This window comes from Oncorhynchus nerka, linkage group LG17 (genome assembly GCF_034236695.1).
Source record: "Oncorhynchus nerka isolate Pitt River linkage group LG17, Oner_Uvic_2.0, whole genome shotgun sequence".
NCBI lineage: Eukaryota > Metazoa > Chordata > Actinopteri > Salmoniformes > Salmonidae > Oncorhynchus > Oncorhynchus nerka.
Window position 1 is genome coordinate 15,160,335 of NC_088412.1, and position 21,055 is coordinate 15,181,389.

General features: G+C 44.7%; 1 protein-coding gene across 2 annotated transcripts in view; it reads right to left on the reverse strand.

The window, feature by feature from the left end:
- Nucleotides 1-7,885: 7,885 nt before the first annotated feature.
- Nucleotides 7,886-21,055, reverse strand: part of LOC115144762 (dual specificity protein phosphatase 8-like) — a 129,044-nt gene continuing 115,874 nt past the window's right edge. For both annotated transcript variants that reach the window (XM_029685810.2, XM_029685811.2), the window contains 4 exons: nt 16,158-16,318; nt 15,855-16,014; nt 13,429-13,552; nt 7,886-13,028 (listed from right to left, as the gene is read on the reverse strand). In XM_029685810.2, coding sequence (XP_029541670.1) covers nt 11,813-13,028; nt 13,429-13,552; nt 15,855-16,014; nt 16,158-16,318 — 1,661 coding nt within the window. In that variant the 3' untranslated portion in view covers nt 7,886-11,812. The remainder of the gene's footprint in view (nt 13,029-13,428; nt 13,553-15,854; nt 16,015-16,157; nt 16,319-21,055) is intronic.

The window sequence follows — 21,055 nt, forward strand, 5'->3', positions numbered from 1 at the left end:
TATCCCGGATGAGCCCCCACTTGTCACGAACCGGCTCAAAGCCCGTAACAAAGGGAGACAACGTGGAGATAATGAGTAGAGAGATATATATTTATTAACTAAAGCAAATAAATATAATATACAATGGTGTGTGTAATCAGTAATCAGTAGTGTAAGTGAGTGTTTTGCATGCGTGAATGTGATAATGCAGGGTGATGAAAGGTGCCAAAGCAAACAAACAAACAAACAAACAAACAAACAAACAAACAAACAAACAAACAAACAAACAAACAAACAAACAAACAAACAAACAAACGGCCGGCCATCAAGAACCACAACACAATCTACAGAGGGTGTCTGCATGGAGAGAGTCTCCTCCATGAATGGGGAAGTGGTGTATTTATCCTGGGAGACACCGGGCCCAGGTGTTTCCCATGTAGCTGACGACCCTCCCAACTCCGCCCACCAGCATCCTAATAAGGAAATAACAGAGAGAATACGGCAGACAGAGTGGGAGGGTCGTCACAATCTGCTGAGGGCAAAATACCTTCCTCTCTATCTCTCTCTAACACACACACACATTGAAATATACCTTCTCACATTCTCTCTCGCTTCTCTCATCCCCTAAAGGTAATCACTATTCAAACACATCACATCATTGGGCAAACACTTCACCCATCCAATGGTCCAACCATCCCTCCATCGCTGTGCCCATCGCTGTGCCCATCGTTGTGTCCATCACTGTCCCCATCGCTGTGCCCATCGCTGTGCCCATCACTGGAAGATAACGAGAGGCAACAGGGAACCAACGGAGTAAATATCTGTCACATTTGGCCAGAGGACATGTATGTAGGTGTATCGTGTGTGTGTGTGTGAGAGAGAGAGAAATAACACAGACAATGAACCGATCAAAGGAGGGAACTACAGAGACAATCCATAGTGACATGGTCTCTCTCTCTCTGTCTCTGTCTCTGTCTCTCTCTCTCTCTCTCTCTCTGTCTCTCTCTGTCTCTCTCTCTGTCTCTCTCTCTCTGTACCACCCTTCCCCCCTTCCTCTCTCTCTCTCTCTCTGTCTCTCTCTCTCTCTCTCTCTCTGTCTCTCTCTCTCTCTCTCTCTCTCTCTCTCTCTGTACCACCCTTCCCCCTTCCTCTCTCTCTGTCTCTCTCTGTCTCTCTCTGTCTCTCTCTCTCTCTCTCGCTCTCTCTCTCTCTCTCTCTCTCTCTCTCTCTCTACCACCCTTCCCCCCTTCCCCCTCTCTCTCACTCTCTCTGTGTCTCTCTCTGTCTCTCTCTCTCTCTCTGTCTCTCTCTGTCTCTCTCTCTGTCTCTCTCTCTCTGTACCACCCTTCCCCCTTCCTCTCTCTCACTCTCTCTCTCTACAACTCTCTCTCTCTCTCTCTCTGTCTCTCTCTCTCTCTCTCTCTCTCTCTCTCTCTCTCTCTGTACCACCCTTCCCCCTTCCTCTCTCTCTGTCTCTCTCTGTCTCTCTCTCTCTCTGTCTCTCTCTCTCTCTCTCTCTCACTCTCTCTCTCTCTCTGTCTCTCTCTCTCTGTACCACCCTTCCCCCCTTCCTCTCTCTCACTCTCTCTGTGTCTCTCTCTGTCTCTCTCTCTCTCTGTCTCTCTCTCTGTCTCTCTCTCTCTCTCTCTCTCTCTCTCTCTCTCTCTCTCTGAAATTTCAATGCAATTCAATTTAAGGGCTTTATTGGCATGGGAAACATATGTTAACATTGCCAAAGCAAGTGAAGTATTGCACTCACAGAATTCCAAAAGAATAAAGACATTTCAAATGTCATGTTATATGCAAATAGTTAAAGTACAAAAGGGAAAATAAATAAACATACATATGGGTTGTATTTACAATGGTGTTTGTTTTTCACTGGTTGCCCTTTTCTTGTGGCAACAGATCACAATTCTTGCTGCTGTGATTGCACACTGTGGTATTTCACCCAATAGAAATGGGAGTTTATCAAAATTGGATTTGTTTTTGAATTCTTTGTGGGTCTGTGTAATCTGAGGGAAATATGTGTCTCTAATATGGTCATACGTTTGGCAGGAGGTTAGGAAGTGCAGCTCAGTTTCCACCACATTTAGTGGGCAGTGTGCACATAGCTTGTCTTTTCTTGAGAGCCAGGTCTGCCTTCAGTGCTCTTTCTCAATCACAAGGCTATGCTCACTGAGTCTGTACATTTCCTTAAATTAGGTTCAGCCACAGTGGTCAGGTATTCTGCCACTGTGTACTACCTGTTTAAGGCAAAAAAACAGTGGGGTGGCAGGTAGCTTAGTGGTTAGAGTGTTGGGCCAGGTAGCTTAGTGGTTAGAGTGTTGGGCCAGGTAGCTTAGTGGTTAGAGTGTTGGGCCAGGTAGCTTAGTGGTTAGTGTTGGACCAGGTAGCTTAGTGGTTAGAGTGTTGGGCCAGGTAGCTTAGTGGTTAGAGTGTTGGGCCAGGTAGCTTAGTGGTTAGAGTGTTGGGCCAGGTAGCTTAGTGGTTAGAGTGTTGGGCCAGGTAGCTTAGTGGTTAGAGTGTTGGGCCAGGTAGCTTAGTGGTTAGAGTGTTGGACCAGGTAGCTTAGTGGTTAGAGTGTTGGACCAGGTAGCTTAGTGGTTAGCGTGTTGGGCCAGGTAGCTTAGTGGTTAGAGTGTTGGGCCAGGTAGCTTAGTGGTTAGAGTGTTGGGCCAGTAACCAAAAGGTTGCTGGATCAAATTCCTGAGCTGACAAGATGAAAATGTGTAATTCTGCCCATGAACAAGGTAGTTAACCCACTGTTTCCCCCATAAGGCTGTAAATAAGAATTTGTTCTTAACTGACTTGTCTATTTCAATAAAAAAAAGTATAGTTTGCTCAGTTTTTTTGTTAATTCTTTCCAATATGTCGAGTAAATATCTTTTTGTTTTCTCATGATTTGGTTGGGTCTAATTGTGTTGCTGTCCTGGGGCTCTGTGGGGTCTCTTTGTGTTTGTGAACAGAGCTCCAGGACCAGCTTGCTTAGGGGACTCCAGGTTCATCTCTCTGTAGCTCTGTGGCTTTGATATGGAAGGTTTGGGAATCGCTTCCTTTTTGGTGGTTGTATAATTTAACAGCTATTTTCTGGATTTGGATCATTAGCAGGTATCGGCCTAATTCTGCTCTGCATGCATTATTTGGTGTTTTACATTGTACACAGAGGATATTTTTGCAGAATTCTTCATGCATAGTCTCAATTTGGTGTTTGTCTCATTTTGTGAATTCTTGGCTAGTGAGCGGACCCCAGACCACACAACTATAAAGGGCAAGGGGTTCTATAACTGATTCAAGTATTTTTAGTCAGATCCTAATTGGTATGTTGAATTTTATGTTCCTTTTGATGGCATAGGAGGCCCTTCTTGTCTTGTCTCTTAGATCGTTCACAGGTTTGTGGAAGTTACCAATGGAGCTGATGTTTAGGCCAAGGTATGAATAGTTTTTTGTGTGCTCTAGGGCAACGGTGTCTAGATGGAATTTGTATTCGTGGTCCTGGCAACTGGACCTTTTTTGTCTTACTGAGATTTATTGTCAGGGCCCAGGTCTGACAGAATCTGTGCAGAAGATATAGGTGCTGCTGTAGGACCTCCTTGGTCGGGGACAGAAGCACCAGATCATCAGCAAACAGTAGACATTTGACTTCAGATTCTAGTAGGGTGAGGCCAGGTGCTGCAGACTGTTCTAGTGCCCTTGCTAATTCTTTGATATACAGTGGGGCAAAAAAGTATTTAGTCAGCCACCAATTGTGCAAGTTCTCCCACTTAAAAAGAAGAGAGAGGCCTGTAATTTTCATCATAGGTACACTTCCTGGAAATTGTTGATCTCCCCCTCTGGGATGGAGAAGCTGTCATCGTTAAAATGTGTGGATTCTATTGGGGGGATATAGATAGCACACGAGGAAATTTTTCTCTGTTGAGATAATTTCCTTATTAATTTCTAACAGATGCAAAATGTTCCTGTTTTGACAAATTTAATAGACTGGCTTAGGTCTGTGTCACACCCTGACCTTAGAGATCTCTGTTTATTCTCTATATTTTGGTTAGGTCAGGGTGTGAATAGGGTGGGTACTCTAGTTTTTGTATATCTATGTTTTCTTTTTCTTTGTTGGCCTAGTATGGTTCCCAATCAGAGGCAGCTGTCTATCGTTGTCGCTGATTGGGGATCATACTTAGGTAGCCCTTTCCCCCACCTTCAGTTGTGGGATCTTGTCTTTGTTTGTTGCATGGGTTGCACTCCTAAGCGTTTCGGTCGGTCATGTTTTTATTTTATTTTTATTTTTATTTATTTTTGGATTTTTGGGGTGGAACCTTTTAATAAAGAAAATGTACACCTACCACGCTGCACCTTGATCTCATTCGAACGACAGACGTTACAGTCTGCTATATACCAAATTACCCCTGAGTCTCTTCCCTGTTTAACATGTGGTAGTTTGGTGGATGGGACTATCAGCTCTCTGTAACCTAGAGGGCAACCAGTGGATCTGTCTCCTTTATACAATGTTTCTTGTAGGATGACAATGTCTGTATTTCCAATTTCTTCGATGAAATCTGGGTTCCTGCTCTTTAGGCCAAAGGCAGATTACTTCAGACCTTGTACGTTCCAGGATGAGATAGTACAAGCTTTGTGTATCTAGTGTTGTTTTTGTGTGGTTTAGGCCTGGACCCTCACAGTAGTTGTGAGCAGAGCATGTTGAGCATCTGAAACATTCCTCTTAGGTCGCAGGATGGGGCTTGGGCGGGTGTAATAGTTGGGGTTGTCCTGCTGTCATGTTGAGGTCCTTGCCGCAGAGGCGGGGGGCATGGGGTGGGCAGAAGGGGCATAGGTCTGATATGGGGGGGCCTATATAGGGTGTGGCCAGGGTGTGGCTGGTGAAGCTGTGATATGGGTGTAGGTCCTCTTGGCGTGGGTTCTCTGTCTCTTACTCTCTCTCTCTTTCTCTCACACTCTTCCTCTCGCTCTTTCAATTCAAGGGCTTTATTGGCATGGGAAACGTGTTAACATTGCCAAAGGAAGTGAGGTAGATAATATATAAAGTGAATATATAAAGTGAAATTAACAATAAAATTCTCTCTCTCTCTCCCTCTCTTTCTTTCTCTAACTCTCTTCCTCTCTCTCTGTCTCTCTCTCTCTCTCTTTCTCTCTCTCTTCCTCTCTCTCTCTCCCTTCCTCTCTCTCTCTCTCCGTTCCTCTGTCTCTCTCTGTCTCTCCCTCTCTGGGTTTTTTACCCACTTATATTATTTTAGTTTTTGGAGTTTTATGAGCACTTATTAAACGACTCCGTTTATACCAAGTTTGTTTTCCTGCGCCTGACTTTCCTGCCACCGACACGCACCCATTACAACGAGCTACACAAAATACTTTGTAATGTCAAAGTGGAAGAAAAATTCTAATAATTGTCAAAAATAATAATTATGAAACCAAAACATTAATATATCTTGAGTATATTAGTATTCAACCCCTTGAGTCAATATACAGTACCAGTCAAAAGTTTATTTTGACTGCTACTGGTACTATTTTCTACGTTGTATAATAATAGTGAAGACATCAACACTATGAAATAACACATATGGAATCATATAGTAACCAAAAAAGTGTTATACAAATCAAAATATGTTATATTTGAGATTCTTCAAAGTAGCCACCCTTTGCCTTCATGACAGCTTTGCACACTCTTGGCATTCTCTCAACCAGCTTCATGAGTTAGTCAACTGGAATGCATTTCAATGAACAGGTATGCCTTGTTAAAGGTTAATTTGTGGAATTTATTTTATTCTTATTGCGTTTGAGCCAGTCAGTTGTGTTGTGACAAGGTAGGGGTCTGACCTTCATACTTTAAGGCATGAAAGTCAGTCAATCCGGAAAATTTCAAGAACTGTGAAAGTTTCTTCAAGTGCAGTTGCAAAAACCATCAAGCGCTATGATGAAACTGGCTCTCATGGGTACCGCCACAGGAAAGGAAGACCCACAGTTGCCTCTGCTGCAGAGGATACGTTCATTAGAGTTACCAGACTCAGAAAATTCCGCCCAAATAAACACTTCACAGAGTTTAAGTAACAGACACCTCAACATCAACTGTTCAGAGGAGACTTCGTGAATCAAGCCTTCATGGTCGAATTGCTGCAAAGAAACCACTACTAAAGTACACCAATAATAAGAAGAGACTCTTTCGGGTCAAAAAACACTAGACCATTCCACCTGGTTTGCGCTTAGTGGGACTATCATTTGTTTTTCAACAGGACAATGACCAAACACACCTCCAGGCTGTGTAAGTGATTATTTGACCAATAAGGAGAGTGACGGAGTGCTGCATCAGCTGACCTGGTCTCCACAATCACCTGACCTCAACCCAGTTGAGATGGTTTGCAGAATGCTGTGGTAGATATATTCTGTACAGGCTTCCTTATTTCAGTCTGTCATTTAGCTAAGTATTGTGAAGTAACCTCAATGATGTTGATACATCCTCAGTTTTCTACTATCACAGCTATTAAACTCTGTAAGCAATGTTCTCTCAATAAATGTAGGCACTGACCAAATTTGAATGTTGTGAAAATTCTGTGCAACTGCTGGGGCGCGTTTACTGTGAACACTGAGGCTGTACCAACTTTAAGTTAAAATTATAACAGTGGCGAAGGAGGCTATTATGGCTATTTGATCATAATGTAGTCCTATCAGAGTGGCCTACCATCAAAAACAATGGAGAAAATGCACCCCATAACATTTAGCTGTTCTATCATTCAGCCTACAGTGGCAGCCAATGTGTGGTGTTCAATGCCTAATTAAATAAAGGCTTATTTAATGACTGAAAATATATTGTTGTTTGATGCAAGAAACCACTTTACAAAATAAAATGAATTATTATTCCCATACCATTATTACAGAGAATCAGAAATATTATGCTACCCTCTGCCTATTGGCTACTTAGCTTATTCAAACCCTTCTCAAAATATGACACTGCCCCTTTAAAACATAAAAAAAATCTCTTTAACTGACTTGCTTTTCAAAGATGTCGAGACATGTACACATTTTGTGCTCTTGAAGGAAGCAACATCTCCCCTATTGCTGACTAGAAATGAGCTATAACTGGGCTAATAACTCACTTACTAGCAAAGAATATGAACAAATGTGCACACATGGCTACATGCAGCTCTCGCTTTGAGTCAGGTGACACGCACCTCAGGGCGAGTGCGAGGAGCAGGTACAGGACGTACCTGACTGGGAAGGCACACTTGAGGGAGAGTGCGAGGAGCAGGAATAGGACGTACCGGGCTGTGGAGGCGCACTGGAGACACAGTGAGTAGATCCGGCACACATTGAACCGGAACGATGACACTCTTCACACGGCATCAATTGTGCCAGAACTTTAACACACTTCTCAGGACGAGTACGGGGAGTTGGCACAGGATGTACTGGGCTGGGAAGGCGTACTGGAGACCTAGTGCGTATAGCCGGCAACACTTGTACCGGAACTTTAACACACTTCTCCGGATGAGTACGGAGAGCTGACTCAGGTGCCTTTAAATCCATAACACTCTCCTTAGGGCAGTCTGACAGTCTCTGGTTCACTACCCCCAACTTTCGCCGCCCACTCCTCGCTCAGTCTGTCCCAATATTCCTCCTCGGTCTCTGACTCACCCCTCAGCGACGCCGACCACTCCGTGTACCCCCCCAAAAAACATTTGGGCTGTCTTTAGGGCTTGCGTCGTGGCCGCGAACCCGGTGTTGTCGTTGTTGTTCCCTCGCTGCCTCCGCCTGCTTCCATGGCAGGCTTCTGTCTCCTGCCATAATCTCTTCCCACATCCAGTATGTCCTCCACTCCTGGCTTTCCTCCTGGGCACGCTGCTTGGTCCGTTGTTGGTGGGATCTCCTGTCACAATCGTTATAATAACTGGACCAAAGCGCAGCGTGATCTGAGTTCCACATCTTTTTATTACTCTGTGAAACTCACAGCAAAACAAAACAATAAAAGAACAAACGAAACGTGAAGCTGCTATAGTGCTCACAGGCAACTATACAAAGACAAGATCCCACAAAACACAAAGGGGAAATGACTGCCTAATAATGATCCCCAATCAGAGACAACGATAAACAGCTGCCTCTGATTTGGAACCATACTTGGCCAACATAGAAATATAAATCACCTAGATGACCCACCCTAGTCACACCCCGACCTAACCAACATAGAGAATAAAAAGCTCTCTATGGTCAGGGCGTGACAGTTTGGCTTGGATTTCATCCATATGCCAGCCTGTATGGCTTGGTTTTTATCCATATGCTAGCCGGTATGGCTGTTTTGTCCTGCAATTATCCCATGTGGACCACCAGCCCAAGATGGACTCACCTAAAACCAAAACAGAGACAGAGAACAGTTCATATTTTGTTATTTTTGTATTTTTGTCTCATTTTCACAAAACATGTACAAGGAAGGAAAAACCTGAGGTATTTTGCGTCAAGCAGCCTAAGGTATCAGGATTTTATTTAAAAAATGTACCTAAATTCATCAATATTCTTAGATACCTTGCTATTTACACAACATAACATCAATAATAATAATAATAATAATAATACATCAAAACCAACAATTATAGCAATCGGGACAGCCTGCATCTTCTCTTAACATGTTTTAAAATAATTATAACAATAATTATATAATCTTTTAAAAATAAAGAGACTAGAAGGAAAGCCTCAGAGAACTGAACACAGGAAATCCAGGTCTGACCTTACAGCAGCACAAAGGTATAGGTCAAAGGTCACAATAGAGAAAAGCTAACCAAAGGAAAAGAAAAAAACACACATAGGTACATCATAAATAAATAGACAATCTCGCACCAGCAGAGCAATAGCATTCATTTATTCACTTCTGAATCACCTTCTAGTTTCATCCCTTCCGTTTTGTTTTTATCAAACCTTTGGAAAATAAGAGAGTGAGAGCGACAGACTGATAGTGAGATAGTGAGGGAGTGACATGCATTGTGCTGATGTGCAAGCAATTGTGTACCCTGCGCCAGGCGTGGCTCACTGAAAGATCCCCTGAGAACAAACGAAAGGTGGTGGTATATCTTTGTGTGTGACTATATGTGTCTGTGTGTTTATGTCTGTGTGTGTATGTGTGGAGGGGATTTGTTTCAGCTATGGGCTTCTCTCATATCACAACACAGTTTAGTTATGTCTGTGTGTGTGTATGTGTGGAGGGGATTTGTTTCAGCTATGGGCTTCTCTCATATCCCAACACAGTTTAGTTATGTCTGTGTGTGTGTATGTGTGGAGGGGATTTGTTTCAGCTATGGGCTTCTCTCATATCCCAACACAGTTTAGTTATGTCTGTGTGTGTGTATGTGTGGAGGGGATTTGTTTCAGCTATGGGCTTCTCTCATATCCCAACACAGTTTAGTTATGTCTGTGTGTGTGTATGTGTGGAGGGGATTTGTTTCAGCTATGGGCTTCTCTCATATCCCAACACAGTTTAGTTATGTCTGTGTGTGTGTATGTGTGGAGGGGATTTGTTTCAGCTATGGGCTTCTCTCATATCACAACACAGTTTAGTTATGTCTGTGTGTGTGTATGTGTGGAGGGGATTTGTTTCAGCTATGGGCTTCTCTCATATCCCAACACAGTTTAGTTATGTCTGTGTGTGTGTATGTGTGGAGGGGATTTGTTTCAGCTATGGGCTTCTCTCATATCCCAACACAGTTTAGTTATGTCTGTGTGTGTGTGTATATTTGGAAACTAGCCAAAAGAGTGAGTTGAGCAGTGTGTTAGGTGGATGTCTCTAACATTGTCAACTGTGTGGATCTACTTGCATATACCGGTAGTTGTTGTCATGAGCCCTGGAGAAATCAACAGTCCTTCCTACAATAATTCTGCTCTTTAGTACTGGGTTGAATAAAGTTCTTCATTCTCGATCACACACATTAACCGTCTCCCAGGCGATGCACTAACTGTAGGAGCCCCCAATCACAATAAATAACATCTTAATTACACTCAACTGAAGAGTCATCTCGGTGAACATAAGATGATGAAAACACTTATTTTTTTAATGTATATTCAACTAAAAATACCTATTTTCAATGTATTTTCAACCACAAATATGTATTTTCAACATCTTTTCAATGTAAATTCAAAGTTTTCATGCTCATAGGGACTGTTCTTCACCATACCACACATCTGGTGATGTCACCAGAGGTAAGAGCAGGGGTGAGCAAACATTTTGGCTCGAAGGCCACGTCAGGATTTAGAAATTCAACTGAGGGTAGCACAGAAGATTTGAGAACCGATTTCTTTGTCAAAATCTATTTCGGGCCAGAAAAAGGGCAGTTATTTGAGAATGTACAGGTGTATTATAATTTCTACAAACATTCTATCTAGTTGTAGACATTTAAGTGTGGCCTGGAGTCGTTTTTAAACCCCAAATAATAATTTAACCCCCATTTTGTTTGTTGTTTTTACTGAAACCTCCCATGGGCCGGATTGAATGAGCTGTAGTTTTCCCACTCCTGGGTTAGAGGGTGTTGGTACCCTCTTAGGATGTGGATGGGATACTTGTTTTTGAAGAGTAACAGAAAAGTGCATTTCAACGTCAGATGAAACCCACAATACATCACTCTTCCTCCAAACAAGGAACAGCACATATTGCTTGCTTGTAGATTTGTGTGCATGAGTGTGTGTGTGTGTGTGTGTGCATGTGTTTGTGTGTGCATGAGTGTGTGGTTGTATGTGTTTCATAAATACCATACAACAAAAACTGAGATTAACAAAGGAAAAGGAAAAAGTCCACAAAACATTCTATTATTTCTCATTACCAGAATGAACCGATCAAATAAATTACAACCAGAACTGAGATTTTTTTGTTGTTGATTAAAAGTCCATTAAAATCGCTATATATATATTCATATAGTATATATAGTATTTGTCTGTCTGTCGCCAGCCACCCTGGAGCATGCTCTGAGAGGCTGGGGTGGGGTATACTTGGGAGGTGTGGAGTGAGACATGCGAGTACTGAACTCCACTACAGGGACCTAACTCCTCTCCTCCCCACCGCCCCAACAGTCACGTCACACTGTTAAACACTGGAAACAAGGAAGCAGACGAGTATTGCGGGAAAATACAATGCCAGTCTTTATCAGTCACTGTGAGTCCTCTTAAACTGCAAAGTCTTTGTAAACCATGTTGGGCTGACACGCCAACATGGAGGATTCATCATTGTTTTGATGCAGTACCACCGGTATAGTCTCTTAGGACAGTCTGAATTGTCTCTCTCTGCATTGTGCTGTGGTGCATTTCTGGGGTACAGAGCTCTTTCTAAGTCTTTGTAATGAAGGGAGGGGCAGACTGAGGCATGCTGGGGATTGAAGTCTTTGGGAGGAAAGCACTTGGCTATGTCTCAAATGACACCTAATTATGAAAATAGCACTATACTTTTGGTGACTTTTGGTCAAAAGTAGTGCACTATATGGGTGATAGGGGGATTGAGATTTGCCCATGGATCTGTTCTTCTTGAACTGACACCATACAGATGAAATAGTTCACAGTTCATAGTTCAGTGTCAGTGCCCTATAGTCTCCGTCTTTTCCCATAGTTGTTCTCTTCAGAGCTTTGGTTGGTAGAACTGTAAATGTAACCTAGGAAATCAACAGCCTGTTGAACCCCATGTCTAGTCCAGGAACACTAGCTAGATAAGACTCCCGGAATCTCTCTGGTGTTTCTGTCTTCTCAGAGTTCGACTCTTTAACACGGTCTGTTTGGGGAGCGTAAATTTCCCCCCTCTGTCCTCCCTCCTCGTTCAGGTCCGTTTCTCCTCCTCCCTGGGTGGGCCGGTTGTGGTCAGGAGTGCAGTTAGTCAGGACACCTCGATGATCTCCATGCTGCCAGAGAAGCTGGACTGCTTCCCCATCTTCTCCAGCTCCTCCCGGGAACGCGTGTCTGAGATGCCCTCCTCAAACTCCATCTGACAGCTGCGCCGCTTGAACTGCTTCTCGGTGCTGTTGGAGGCCGTCCCGTTGGCGACGGTCGTTGAGGAGTCCCTCTGTAATGGCGCTGATGATGACGATGCCCTTTTGTCCCGCTGCACTTTCTCCCGTAGCCGCACCCCCTCGCTACAACCGAACGCCACGTATGCAGAGCTGCTTCCGAATCGCACTTCCACCCCTCCTCCTCCATCTCCTCCAAGTTCCATCCCTCTTTCCCCTACCTCTTCAGCCCCGAAGTACCAGGGGGCGTCGGCAGTGGGGGTGACAGGTGTGACTGGGGTGGTGGCCTGGACTGTGTCTCTGTGTTTGGTCCACATGGTTCCGGACTCTTTGGGGGGCAGAGAGAGAAGCATGGAGCCCTTCAGGCTCTCGTCCAGGCTGGGGCTCTTGTGAACGGGCAGGGAGCGTCCCAGAGTCAGACTCAGGGACTGGGGGTGTACCGGGGAACTGGTTGTGGATCCAGATCCAGGGCTGTGCTTGGCTTTCCTCCTGGGCCTGGACGATGATGGACCTCCAGAACGAACGCCCCCCTCACTGGGACCCCCAACGTCGAGACCTCCGATGCTGCCGCTGCACCCCGGGGAAGGGAAGGGCGACTCAGCCGAGCTGGGGCTGTCTGGGACAGGGGAGAACTGAGGGCAGACACCATTGACAGGGGGACTGTCCAGCTTACATAGCTTGGGCAGGTCTTCGGAGTGTGTGGGCGCTGCCAGGCACAGGCAGTGGGGGCTGCTGGGGGAGTACACAGACTTGATGTCCAGGGAGAAGGATCGCTTCAGCCGGTTAGTGTCCAGGATGCGCTCGGCCGACAGGTGGAGGCCGTTGAAGCCCTGCTGGAGAGAAGTCGGCGAGGGGAGCTTCGGTTCTGGTGGGGTCTGGGGCTCTATTGATGAAGAGTCATGGTGACCATTGACTTCTGACCCTGAGCTGAACCCGTTGACATCTGAGCCCTGGGATTGACCTTTGCCCTCTGAGGTCTTGTCGTCTGACAGCGCCTGGAGGAGCCGCAGCTCCTTCTCAAACTCCAGGAGCTGCCCCAGGAAGTTGAAGTTGGGCGATATTGAAGGCCGTCGGTCCTTCACAAACCTGGTCAAGAGGAAATAAGAGGGTAAAATGTTAGTTCCAGTTAGAGTTGGGGCTCCAGATGCAAAGTAAAACAAAACAAATACTTTGTAAAGTTCTTCTAAGTTACTTCCTGTGTAAACCTAATATTCATCGTTGGGTTGCGTGCATTTAAGTAGCAGGTTACCCCCGAATGAACTGCTGTGAACTAACTGCCACACAAAAGATGATCCTATGCAATGATCTCCAGACAACACAACTAGTTCCTACTGTACACTAGTTCCTCTGGCAACCAGAAGAATGGCATTTCTCAAGACTGGGGGGTACAGATGAGCGTCTAGCATTTCCTCAAACACTGAGTCCACTTTTTAAAGATGCTGCAACTTAAGCTCAGCTGGTGGAGAGCGTCGGGTAGAGAGTGTACCTGTAGGCATCATCCGATGACAGGCCCATTGTCTTCATGATGTATGCAATGGCGATGGTTGCCGAGCGTGAGATTCCAGCCAGGCAGTGCACAATGACTCTGCAGTTTGACACCTTGGCTTTGTCTGTGGGAGGGGGGGAACAAACACGTGTGAACACACACGGCTGTACACAAACCCAGGAACAGTTAGTTAGAACAGAGAGTCTTCTGGGAGAATGAAACACCCATCGAATTTGATTAGTTAGAACAGAGAGTCTTCTGGGATAATGAAACACCCATCGAATTTGATTAGTTAGAATAGAGAGTCTCCCGGGAAAATGAAACACCCATCGAATTTGATTAGTTAGAACAGAGAGTCTTCTGGGAGAATGAAACACCAATCGAATTTGATTAGTTAGAACAGAGAGTCTTCTGGGAGAATGAAACACCCATCGAATTTGATCAGTTAGAATAGAGAGTCTTCTGGGAGAATGAAACACCCATCGAATTTGATTAGTTAGAATAGAGAGTCTTCCGGGAGAATGAAACACCCATCGAATTTGATTAGTTAGAATAGAGAGTCTCCCGGGAGAATGAAACACCCATCGAATTTGATTAGTTAGAATAGAGAGTCTCCCGGGAGAATGAAACACCCATCGAATTTGATTAGTTAGAATAGAGAGTCTCCCGGGAGAATGAAACACCCATCGAATTTGATTAGTTAGAATAGAGAGTCTCCCGGGAGAATGAAACACCCATCGAATTTGATTAGTTAGAATAGAGAGTCTTCTGGGAGAATGAAACACCCATCGAATTTGATTAGTTAGAATAGAGAGTCTCCCGGGAGAATGAAACACCCATTGAATTTGATTAGTTAGAATAGAGAGTCTCCCGGGAGAATGAAACACCCATCGAATTTGATTAGTTAGAATAGAGAGTCTCCCGGGAGAATAGATGGGTTAGCTGACAACGTCACGAAAATGATGCACACGCTTCAATGGGGCAGAAGGCTGTGTGTTACGGTTCTGGATGGCCAGATAGCTGGCAACAATGGGGCAGAAGGCTGTGTGTTACGGTTCTGGATGGCCAGATAGCTGGCAACAATGGGGCAGAAGGCTGTGTGTTACGGTTCTGGATGGCCAGATAGCTGGCAACAATGGGGCAGAAGGCTGTGTGTTACGGTTCTGGATGGCCAGATAGCTGGCAACAATGGGGCAGAAGGCTGTGTGTTACGGTTCTGGATGGCCAGATAGCTGGCAACAATGGGGCAGAAGGCTGTGTGTTACGGTTCTGGATGGCCAGATAGCTGGCAACAATGGGGCAGAAGGCTGTGTGTTACGGTTCTGGATGGCCAGATAGCTGGCAACAATGGGGCAGAAGGCTGTGTGTTACGGTTCTGGATGGCCAGATAGCTGGCAACAATGGGGCAGAAGGCTGTGTGTTACGGTTCTGGATGGCCAGATAGCTGGCAACAATGACAAGAAACTGGCATGTGGTGAAACGTAAGTGTCTCGTTTCAGCTCGTTTGATTGTGTTCTTGATACCATGTCTTATTTTGAGGTGTTATGACTGACTGACACATCTATGCTAATATGGCTCAAATTTGCTAGCTAGCAAGCTAACCAACAACTGTGTATTAGAGAGACAAGTGCTCATTGTGCAACTATTTATGTTTTCAACAAATGTTGGAGACTAAATATAGTTGCCATGTTAGCAGCAATCTAAGCCAAGCCGTCTGTTTGAACCATAGTTCTGCACGCATCGGCGTTGTTGCTAAACAACCAACCCGTCTATGGAACACCCATAGAAGACCAACCACCTCTTCAGCACAGGGGGTCGTCGTCATCACGATTAACCCCGCTTTGGGAGTGTACCACTTGTGAAAGCAAGGAGGGTGATACATTACAATAATGTGATATACTGAATATGAGGCCTGTTTCACTATGTTGTATGACAATCTTTTATTTTATTTCATCTTTAATTATCCAGGCCAGTCAGTTAATTAAGAACAAATTCTTATTTACAATGACGGCCTACCCCCGGCCAAACCCTAACCCGGACGACGCTGGGCCAATTGTGCGCAACCCTACGCGACTCCTAATCGGTTGTGATACAGCCTGGAATCAAACCAGGGTCTTTAGTGATGCCTCTAGCACTGAGATGCAGTGCCTTAGACCGCTGAGCCACTCAGGAGCCCAAATACACTGACATACACCGCTCCTGCTCAGGTTACAACTACTAATGCATATTCTGCATATACGTGCATATATGTGGTCCCCTGTAGCTCAGTTGGTAGAGCATGGCGCTTGCACTGCCAGAAAGGGGGTTCGATTCCTGGGACCACCTATACATTTAAGCATGACTGTAAGTCGTTTTGGATAAAAGCGTCTTCTAAATGGTATATATGATATTCTCTGCACATGCAAAGACACACAATCATGACTTACCAATGAATTCATTGGTTTTCTCCAACCAGGGCAGTAGCTTCTCACAGTAGTTGTCATTGACAGGGATCCGCATGAAGTGGCTCTCTCTGATGAAGTCAGGCTTGGGACAGGTGTTACTGGCATTCAGCACGTACGTGATGCCATTCTGAACCATCAGGTCCTACAGACAGACAGAGAGAGACACATGCAGACAAGGGGACTGTTAGAAAAGGCAATAACAGAGAACAACAACATCAAAGTTAACGTTTTACTGTACTTCCTTTCCTCTCACGTTCTACTTCCCCTTGACTGCTACGGGCTCACCTTGTTGAGGACGTCTTTCTGCGATCCCAGGTAGAGGTGTGGTAGGATGCGTGTGGGGCCTACGTTAGCTACAGGCAGGCAGGGCTGGGATATGCTCATAGGCAGAGCTGGCTTGCTCTCACAAAGCCCGGGGAAACAGGAGGAGAATGCAGCAAAGCCCCCTAAAGGAGAAAAAGAGAGAGACAGAGAGGAAAGGTCCGTTATACTCCAAATAAATACAATTCCCGAAACGTTTGGGAGCTACTGCTCATACACATACAGAACTCACAACTCCAACACAGAAAACTGCTTGACGTTACATTTTCCCTGTTGTCAAGTGGAAGTCTACACACCCCTTGCACAGTTGTCACATTTTCCTGCCTGGATTCAATTATATTATTTTTCCTACTGATCTGCATAATTTGCTCCACATTTTTTAAGTGAAAGAAAAAGTATTATCATGTTTTATTATTATATATTTTTGTATTACTCTCCCTGACTGTGCACTGAATCCCCTTCCATTACAGACTTGTGTTTCAACAACTTGGCTGAACCATTTGAAACTGTGTACATGTATAACCGTTGGAGCTAGATTGTGGGTTAAGGTTAAGCTCCCAGCTCAGTAGGAAATCGTTCTCTGCTGCATTCTGGGAGATAGTTTGGCTGCTGGGCGGTGAGGAATGTGTGTGGCTGGCCCTTTAAGTGCAGACGGCTCCACTTTGGCCTGTGTGTGTGTTAAAGACTGTGTGTGTGTGTGTGTGTGTGTGTGTGTGTGTGTGTGTGTGTGTGTGTGTGTGTGTGTGTGTGTGTGTGGCTCTGTTTCCTTCATGAGCTCATGTCCTGTAGCAGAGCATTGCGTCAGGGCTGGGGAATTAGAGAGGCCACAGGTGCAGGGCCAGCACAGAGGCCCAGTAACATCCCCCTGACAACCGTGCAGTACACACACACCACCACCTGGGGCGGAAGGTATCCTAGTGGTTAGCGTGTTGAGCCAGTAGCTAAAAGGTTGCTAGATCAAATCAGCTGACAAGGTAAAAATCTGTCGTTCTGATCCTGAGCAAGGCAGCTAACTGACTTGTCTAGTTAAATAAAGGTTAAATACAATTTAAAAAACACAGATGCGCAGCACACACACAACCGTGCAGTAAATACACACAACTGTGCAGTACATACACACAACCGTGCAGTACAAACACACGGCCGTGCAGTACATACACACGACCGTGCAGTACAAACACACGACCGTGCAGTACATACACACGACCGTGCAGTACATACACACGACCGTGCAGTACAAACACACGACCGTGCAGTACAAACACACGACCGTGCAGTACATACACACGACCGTGCAGTACAAACACACGACCGTGCAGTACATACACACGACCGTGCAGTACATACACACGGCCATGCAGTACAAACACACGGCCGTGCAGTACATACACACGGCCGTGCAGTACATACACACGACCGTGCAGTACAAACACACGACCGTGCAGTACAAACACACGACCGTGCAGTACATACACACGACCGTGCAGTACAAACACACGACCGTGCAGTACATACACACGACCGTGCAGTACATACACACGACCGTGCAGTACAAACACACGGCCGTGCAGTACATACACACGGCCGTGCAGTACATACACACGACCGTGCAGTACATACACACGACCGTGCAGTACAAACACACGACCGTGCAGTACAAACACACGACCGTGCAGTACATACACACGACCGTGCAGTACATACACACGACCGTGCAGTACAAACACACGACCGTGCAGTACATACACACGACCGTGCAGTACATACACACAACCGTGCAGTACAGGGTAGCCTAGTGGTTAGAGCGTTGAACTTGTAACCGGAAGGTTGCAAGTTCAAATCCCTGAGCTGACAAGGTACAAATCTGTTGTTCTGCCCCTGAACAGGCAGTTAACCCACTGTTCCTAGGCAGTCATTGAAAATAAGAATGTTTTCTTAACATACACACAACCATGCAGTACAGACACTCATACAGCAGCACACAAACATATAATACACATTTGCTCACTCCCTTTCAAAATCTGACTAAGACACACACTTACTCTGCATTACCACGGTTGTTTAACTTCTAGCTGGATGGGAGGAGAAGGGGAGAGAAAATGATCTCGCCAGGTGAGGGAAGGGGTGAGTGAGGGAGGAATGAAAAGGAGTGAGGCAGGGAAGAAGGAGTGCTTCAAGGAAACCCTGAGCCCCAGCAGAAGGATTAGAACCTAATCTAGTTTCAGTCCTGTCTGACCCTATCTGGGCTACTGCCAAACACACACACACACACACACACACACACACACACACACGCATGCATACACCCAAAGACATGACATCACCCTGCTAAACTAGCACACACAGGACATGACATAGCCTAAAGGTGTAACACACACCAGGCTACAACACAACACCCTTTAACTCCACACACACAAAGCTGTGAGTAAGCTAGTAATATATAACTGGCCCTGTAACCTCAGTTTCTAGTAATATATAACTGGTCTGGTAACCTCAGTTTCTAGTAATATATAACTGGCCCTGTAACCTCAGTTTCTAGTAATATATAACTGGCCCTGTAACCTCAGTTTCTAGTAATATATAACTGGCCCTGTAACCTCAGTTTCTAGTAATATATAACTGGCCCTGTAACCTCAGTTTCTAGTAATATATAACTGGTCTTGTAAGCTCAGTTTCTAGTAATATATAACTGGTCTTGTAACCTCAGTTTCTAGTAATATATACAGTTGTATTCAGAAGTTTACATACACCTTAGGCAAATACATTTAAACTCAGTTTTTCACAATTCCTTACATTTAATCCTAGTAAAAAGTCCCTGTCTTAGGTCAGTTAGGATGACCACATTATTTTAAGAATGTGAAATGTCAGAATAATAGTAGAGAGAATGATTTATTTCAGCTTTTATTTCTATCATCACATTCCCAGTGGGTCAGAAGTTTACATACACTCAAGTAGTACTTGGTAGCATTGCCTTTAAATTGTCAAACATTTTGGGCAGCCTTCCACAAGCTTCCCACAATAAGTTGGGTGAATTTTGGCCCATTCCTCCTGACAGAGCTGGTGTAACTGAGTCAGGTTTGTAGGCCTCCTTGCTCGCATACGCTTTTTTAGTTCTGCCCACAAATTTTCTATAGGATTGAGGTTAGGGCTTTGTGATGGCCACTCCAATACCTTGACTTTGTTTTCCTTAAGACATTTTACCACAACTTTGGAAGTATGCTTGTGGTCTTCCATTTGGAAGACCCATTTGCGACCAAGCTTGAACTTCCTGACTGATGTCTTGAGACGTTGCTTCAATATATCCACATTATTTTCCTTTCTCGTGATGTCATCTATTTTGTGAAGTGCACCAGTCCCTCATGCAGCAAAGCACCCCCACAACATGATGCTGCCACCCCCGTGCTTCACGGTTGGGATGGTGTTCTTTCGGCTTGCAAGCCTCCCCCTTTTTCCTCCAAACATAACGATGGTCATTATGGCCAAACAGTTATATTTTTGTTTCATCAGACCAGAGGACATTTATCCACAAAGTACAATCTTTGGCCCCATGTGCAGTTGCAAACCGTAGTCTGGCTTTTTGATGGCGGCTTTGGAGCAGTGGCTTCTTCCTTGCTGAGCGACCTTTCAGGTTATGTCGATATAGGACTCGTTTTTACTGTGGATATTGATACTTTTGTACCCGTTTCCTCCAGCATCTTCACAAGGTCCTTTGTTGTTGTTCTGGGATTGATTTGCACTTTTTGCACCAAGGTACGTTAATCTCTAGGAGACAGAACGCGTCTCCTTCATGAGCGGCATGACGGCTGAGTGGTCGCATGGTGTTTATACTTGCGTACTATTGTTTGTACAGATGAACGTGGTACCTTCCGGCATTTCTGAATTGCTCCCAAGGATGAACCAGACTTGTGGAGGTCTACAATTAATTTATTTTGATTTTCCCATGATGTCAAGCAAAGAGGCTGTGAGTTTGAAGGTAGGCCTTGAAATACATCCACAGGTACACCTCCAATTGACTCAAATGATGTCAATAAGCCTATCAGAAGCTTCTAAAGCCATGACTTTCTGGAATTTTCCAAGCTGTTTAAAGGCACAGTCAACTTAGTGTATGTTAACTTCTGACCCACTGGAATTGTGATACAGTGAATTGTAAGTTAAATAATGTCTGTTGGAAAAATTACTTGTGTCATGCCAAACTTGCCAAAACTATAGTTTGTGAATAACAAATTTGTGGAGTGGTTGAAAAACTAGTTTTATATCTGGCCCTGAAACCTCAGTTGCTAGCAATATATAACTGGCCCTGTAATCTCAGTTTAACCTACAGTGGATATGGGTCTGAACCCAGAGCAAATTCTGCTGGGCTGAATATGGGTCGTGGTGGAGTCAGCGAGAGCAGAGGGTATTCTGACCCAAAGACAGATAGACAGAAAGGCAGACAGACAGACGGCTATATCTGGTGCCTGTCCCTTTAAGACCAGAGAGCAGAGGAGGAGAGAGGAAAGGAGGAGAGGAGGAGAGAGGAGAAAAGTAGAGAGGAGAGAGGAGAGGAGGGCCTGCCTGTATCCAGCTATTAATGGCAACTGGCAGAAAGATGGCATCACCTCTCCATATGCAGCAGACAGGGAGAGAAAGATAAATAAATAAATGAAGAAAGAGAGTGAACGAGAGAGACAGAAAGAGTGGCTCTTGTTATTACTAAGGGAGTCCCTCTTTCCTCAATTAGCACACTTTGTTTCAGCAGAAGTCTATGATATATTCCTCATTCAAAACCCTTCCTCCACATGTAAAGGTCTTTATTCACACAATACAACGCCACATAAACAGGAAAAAAAACACATCACTTAAGTTACATGTCACTTTTCATT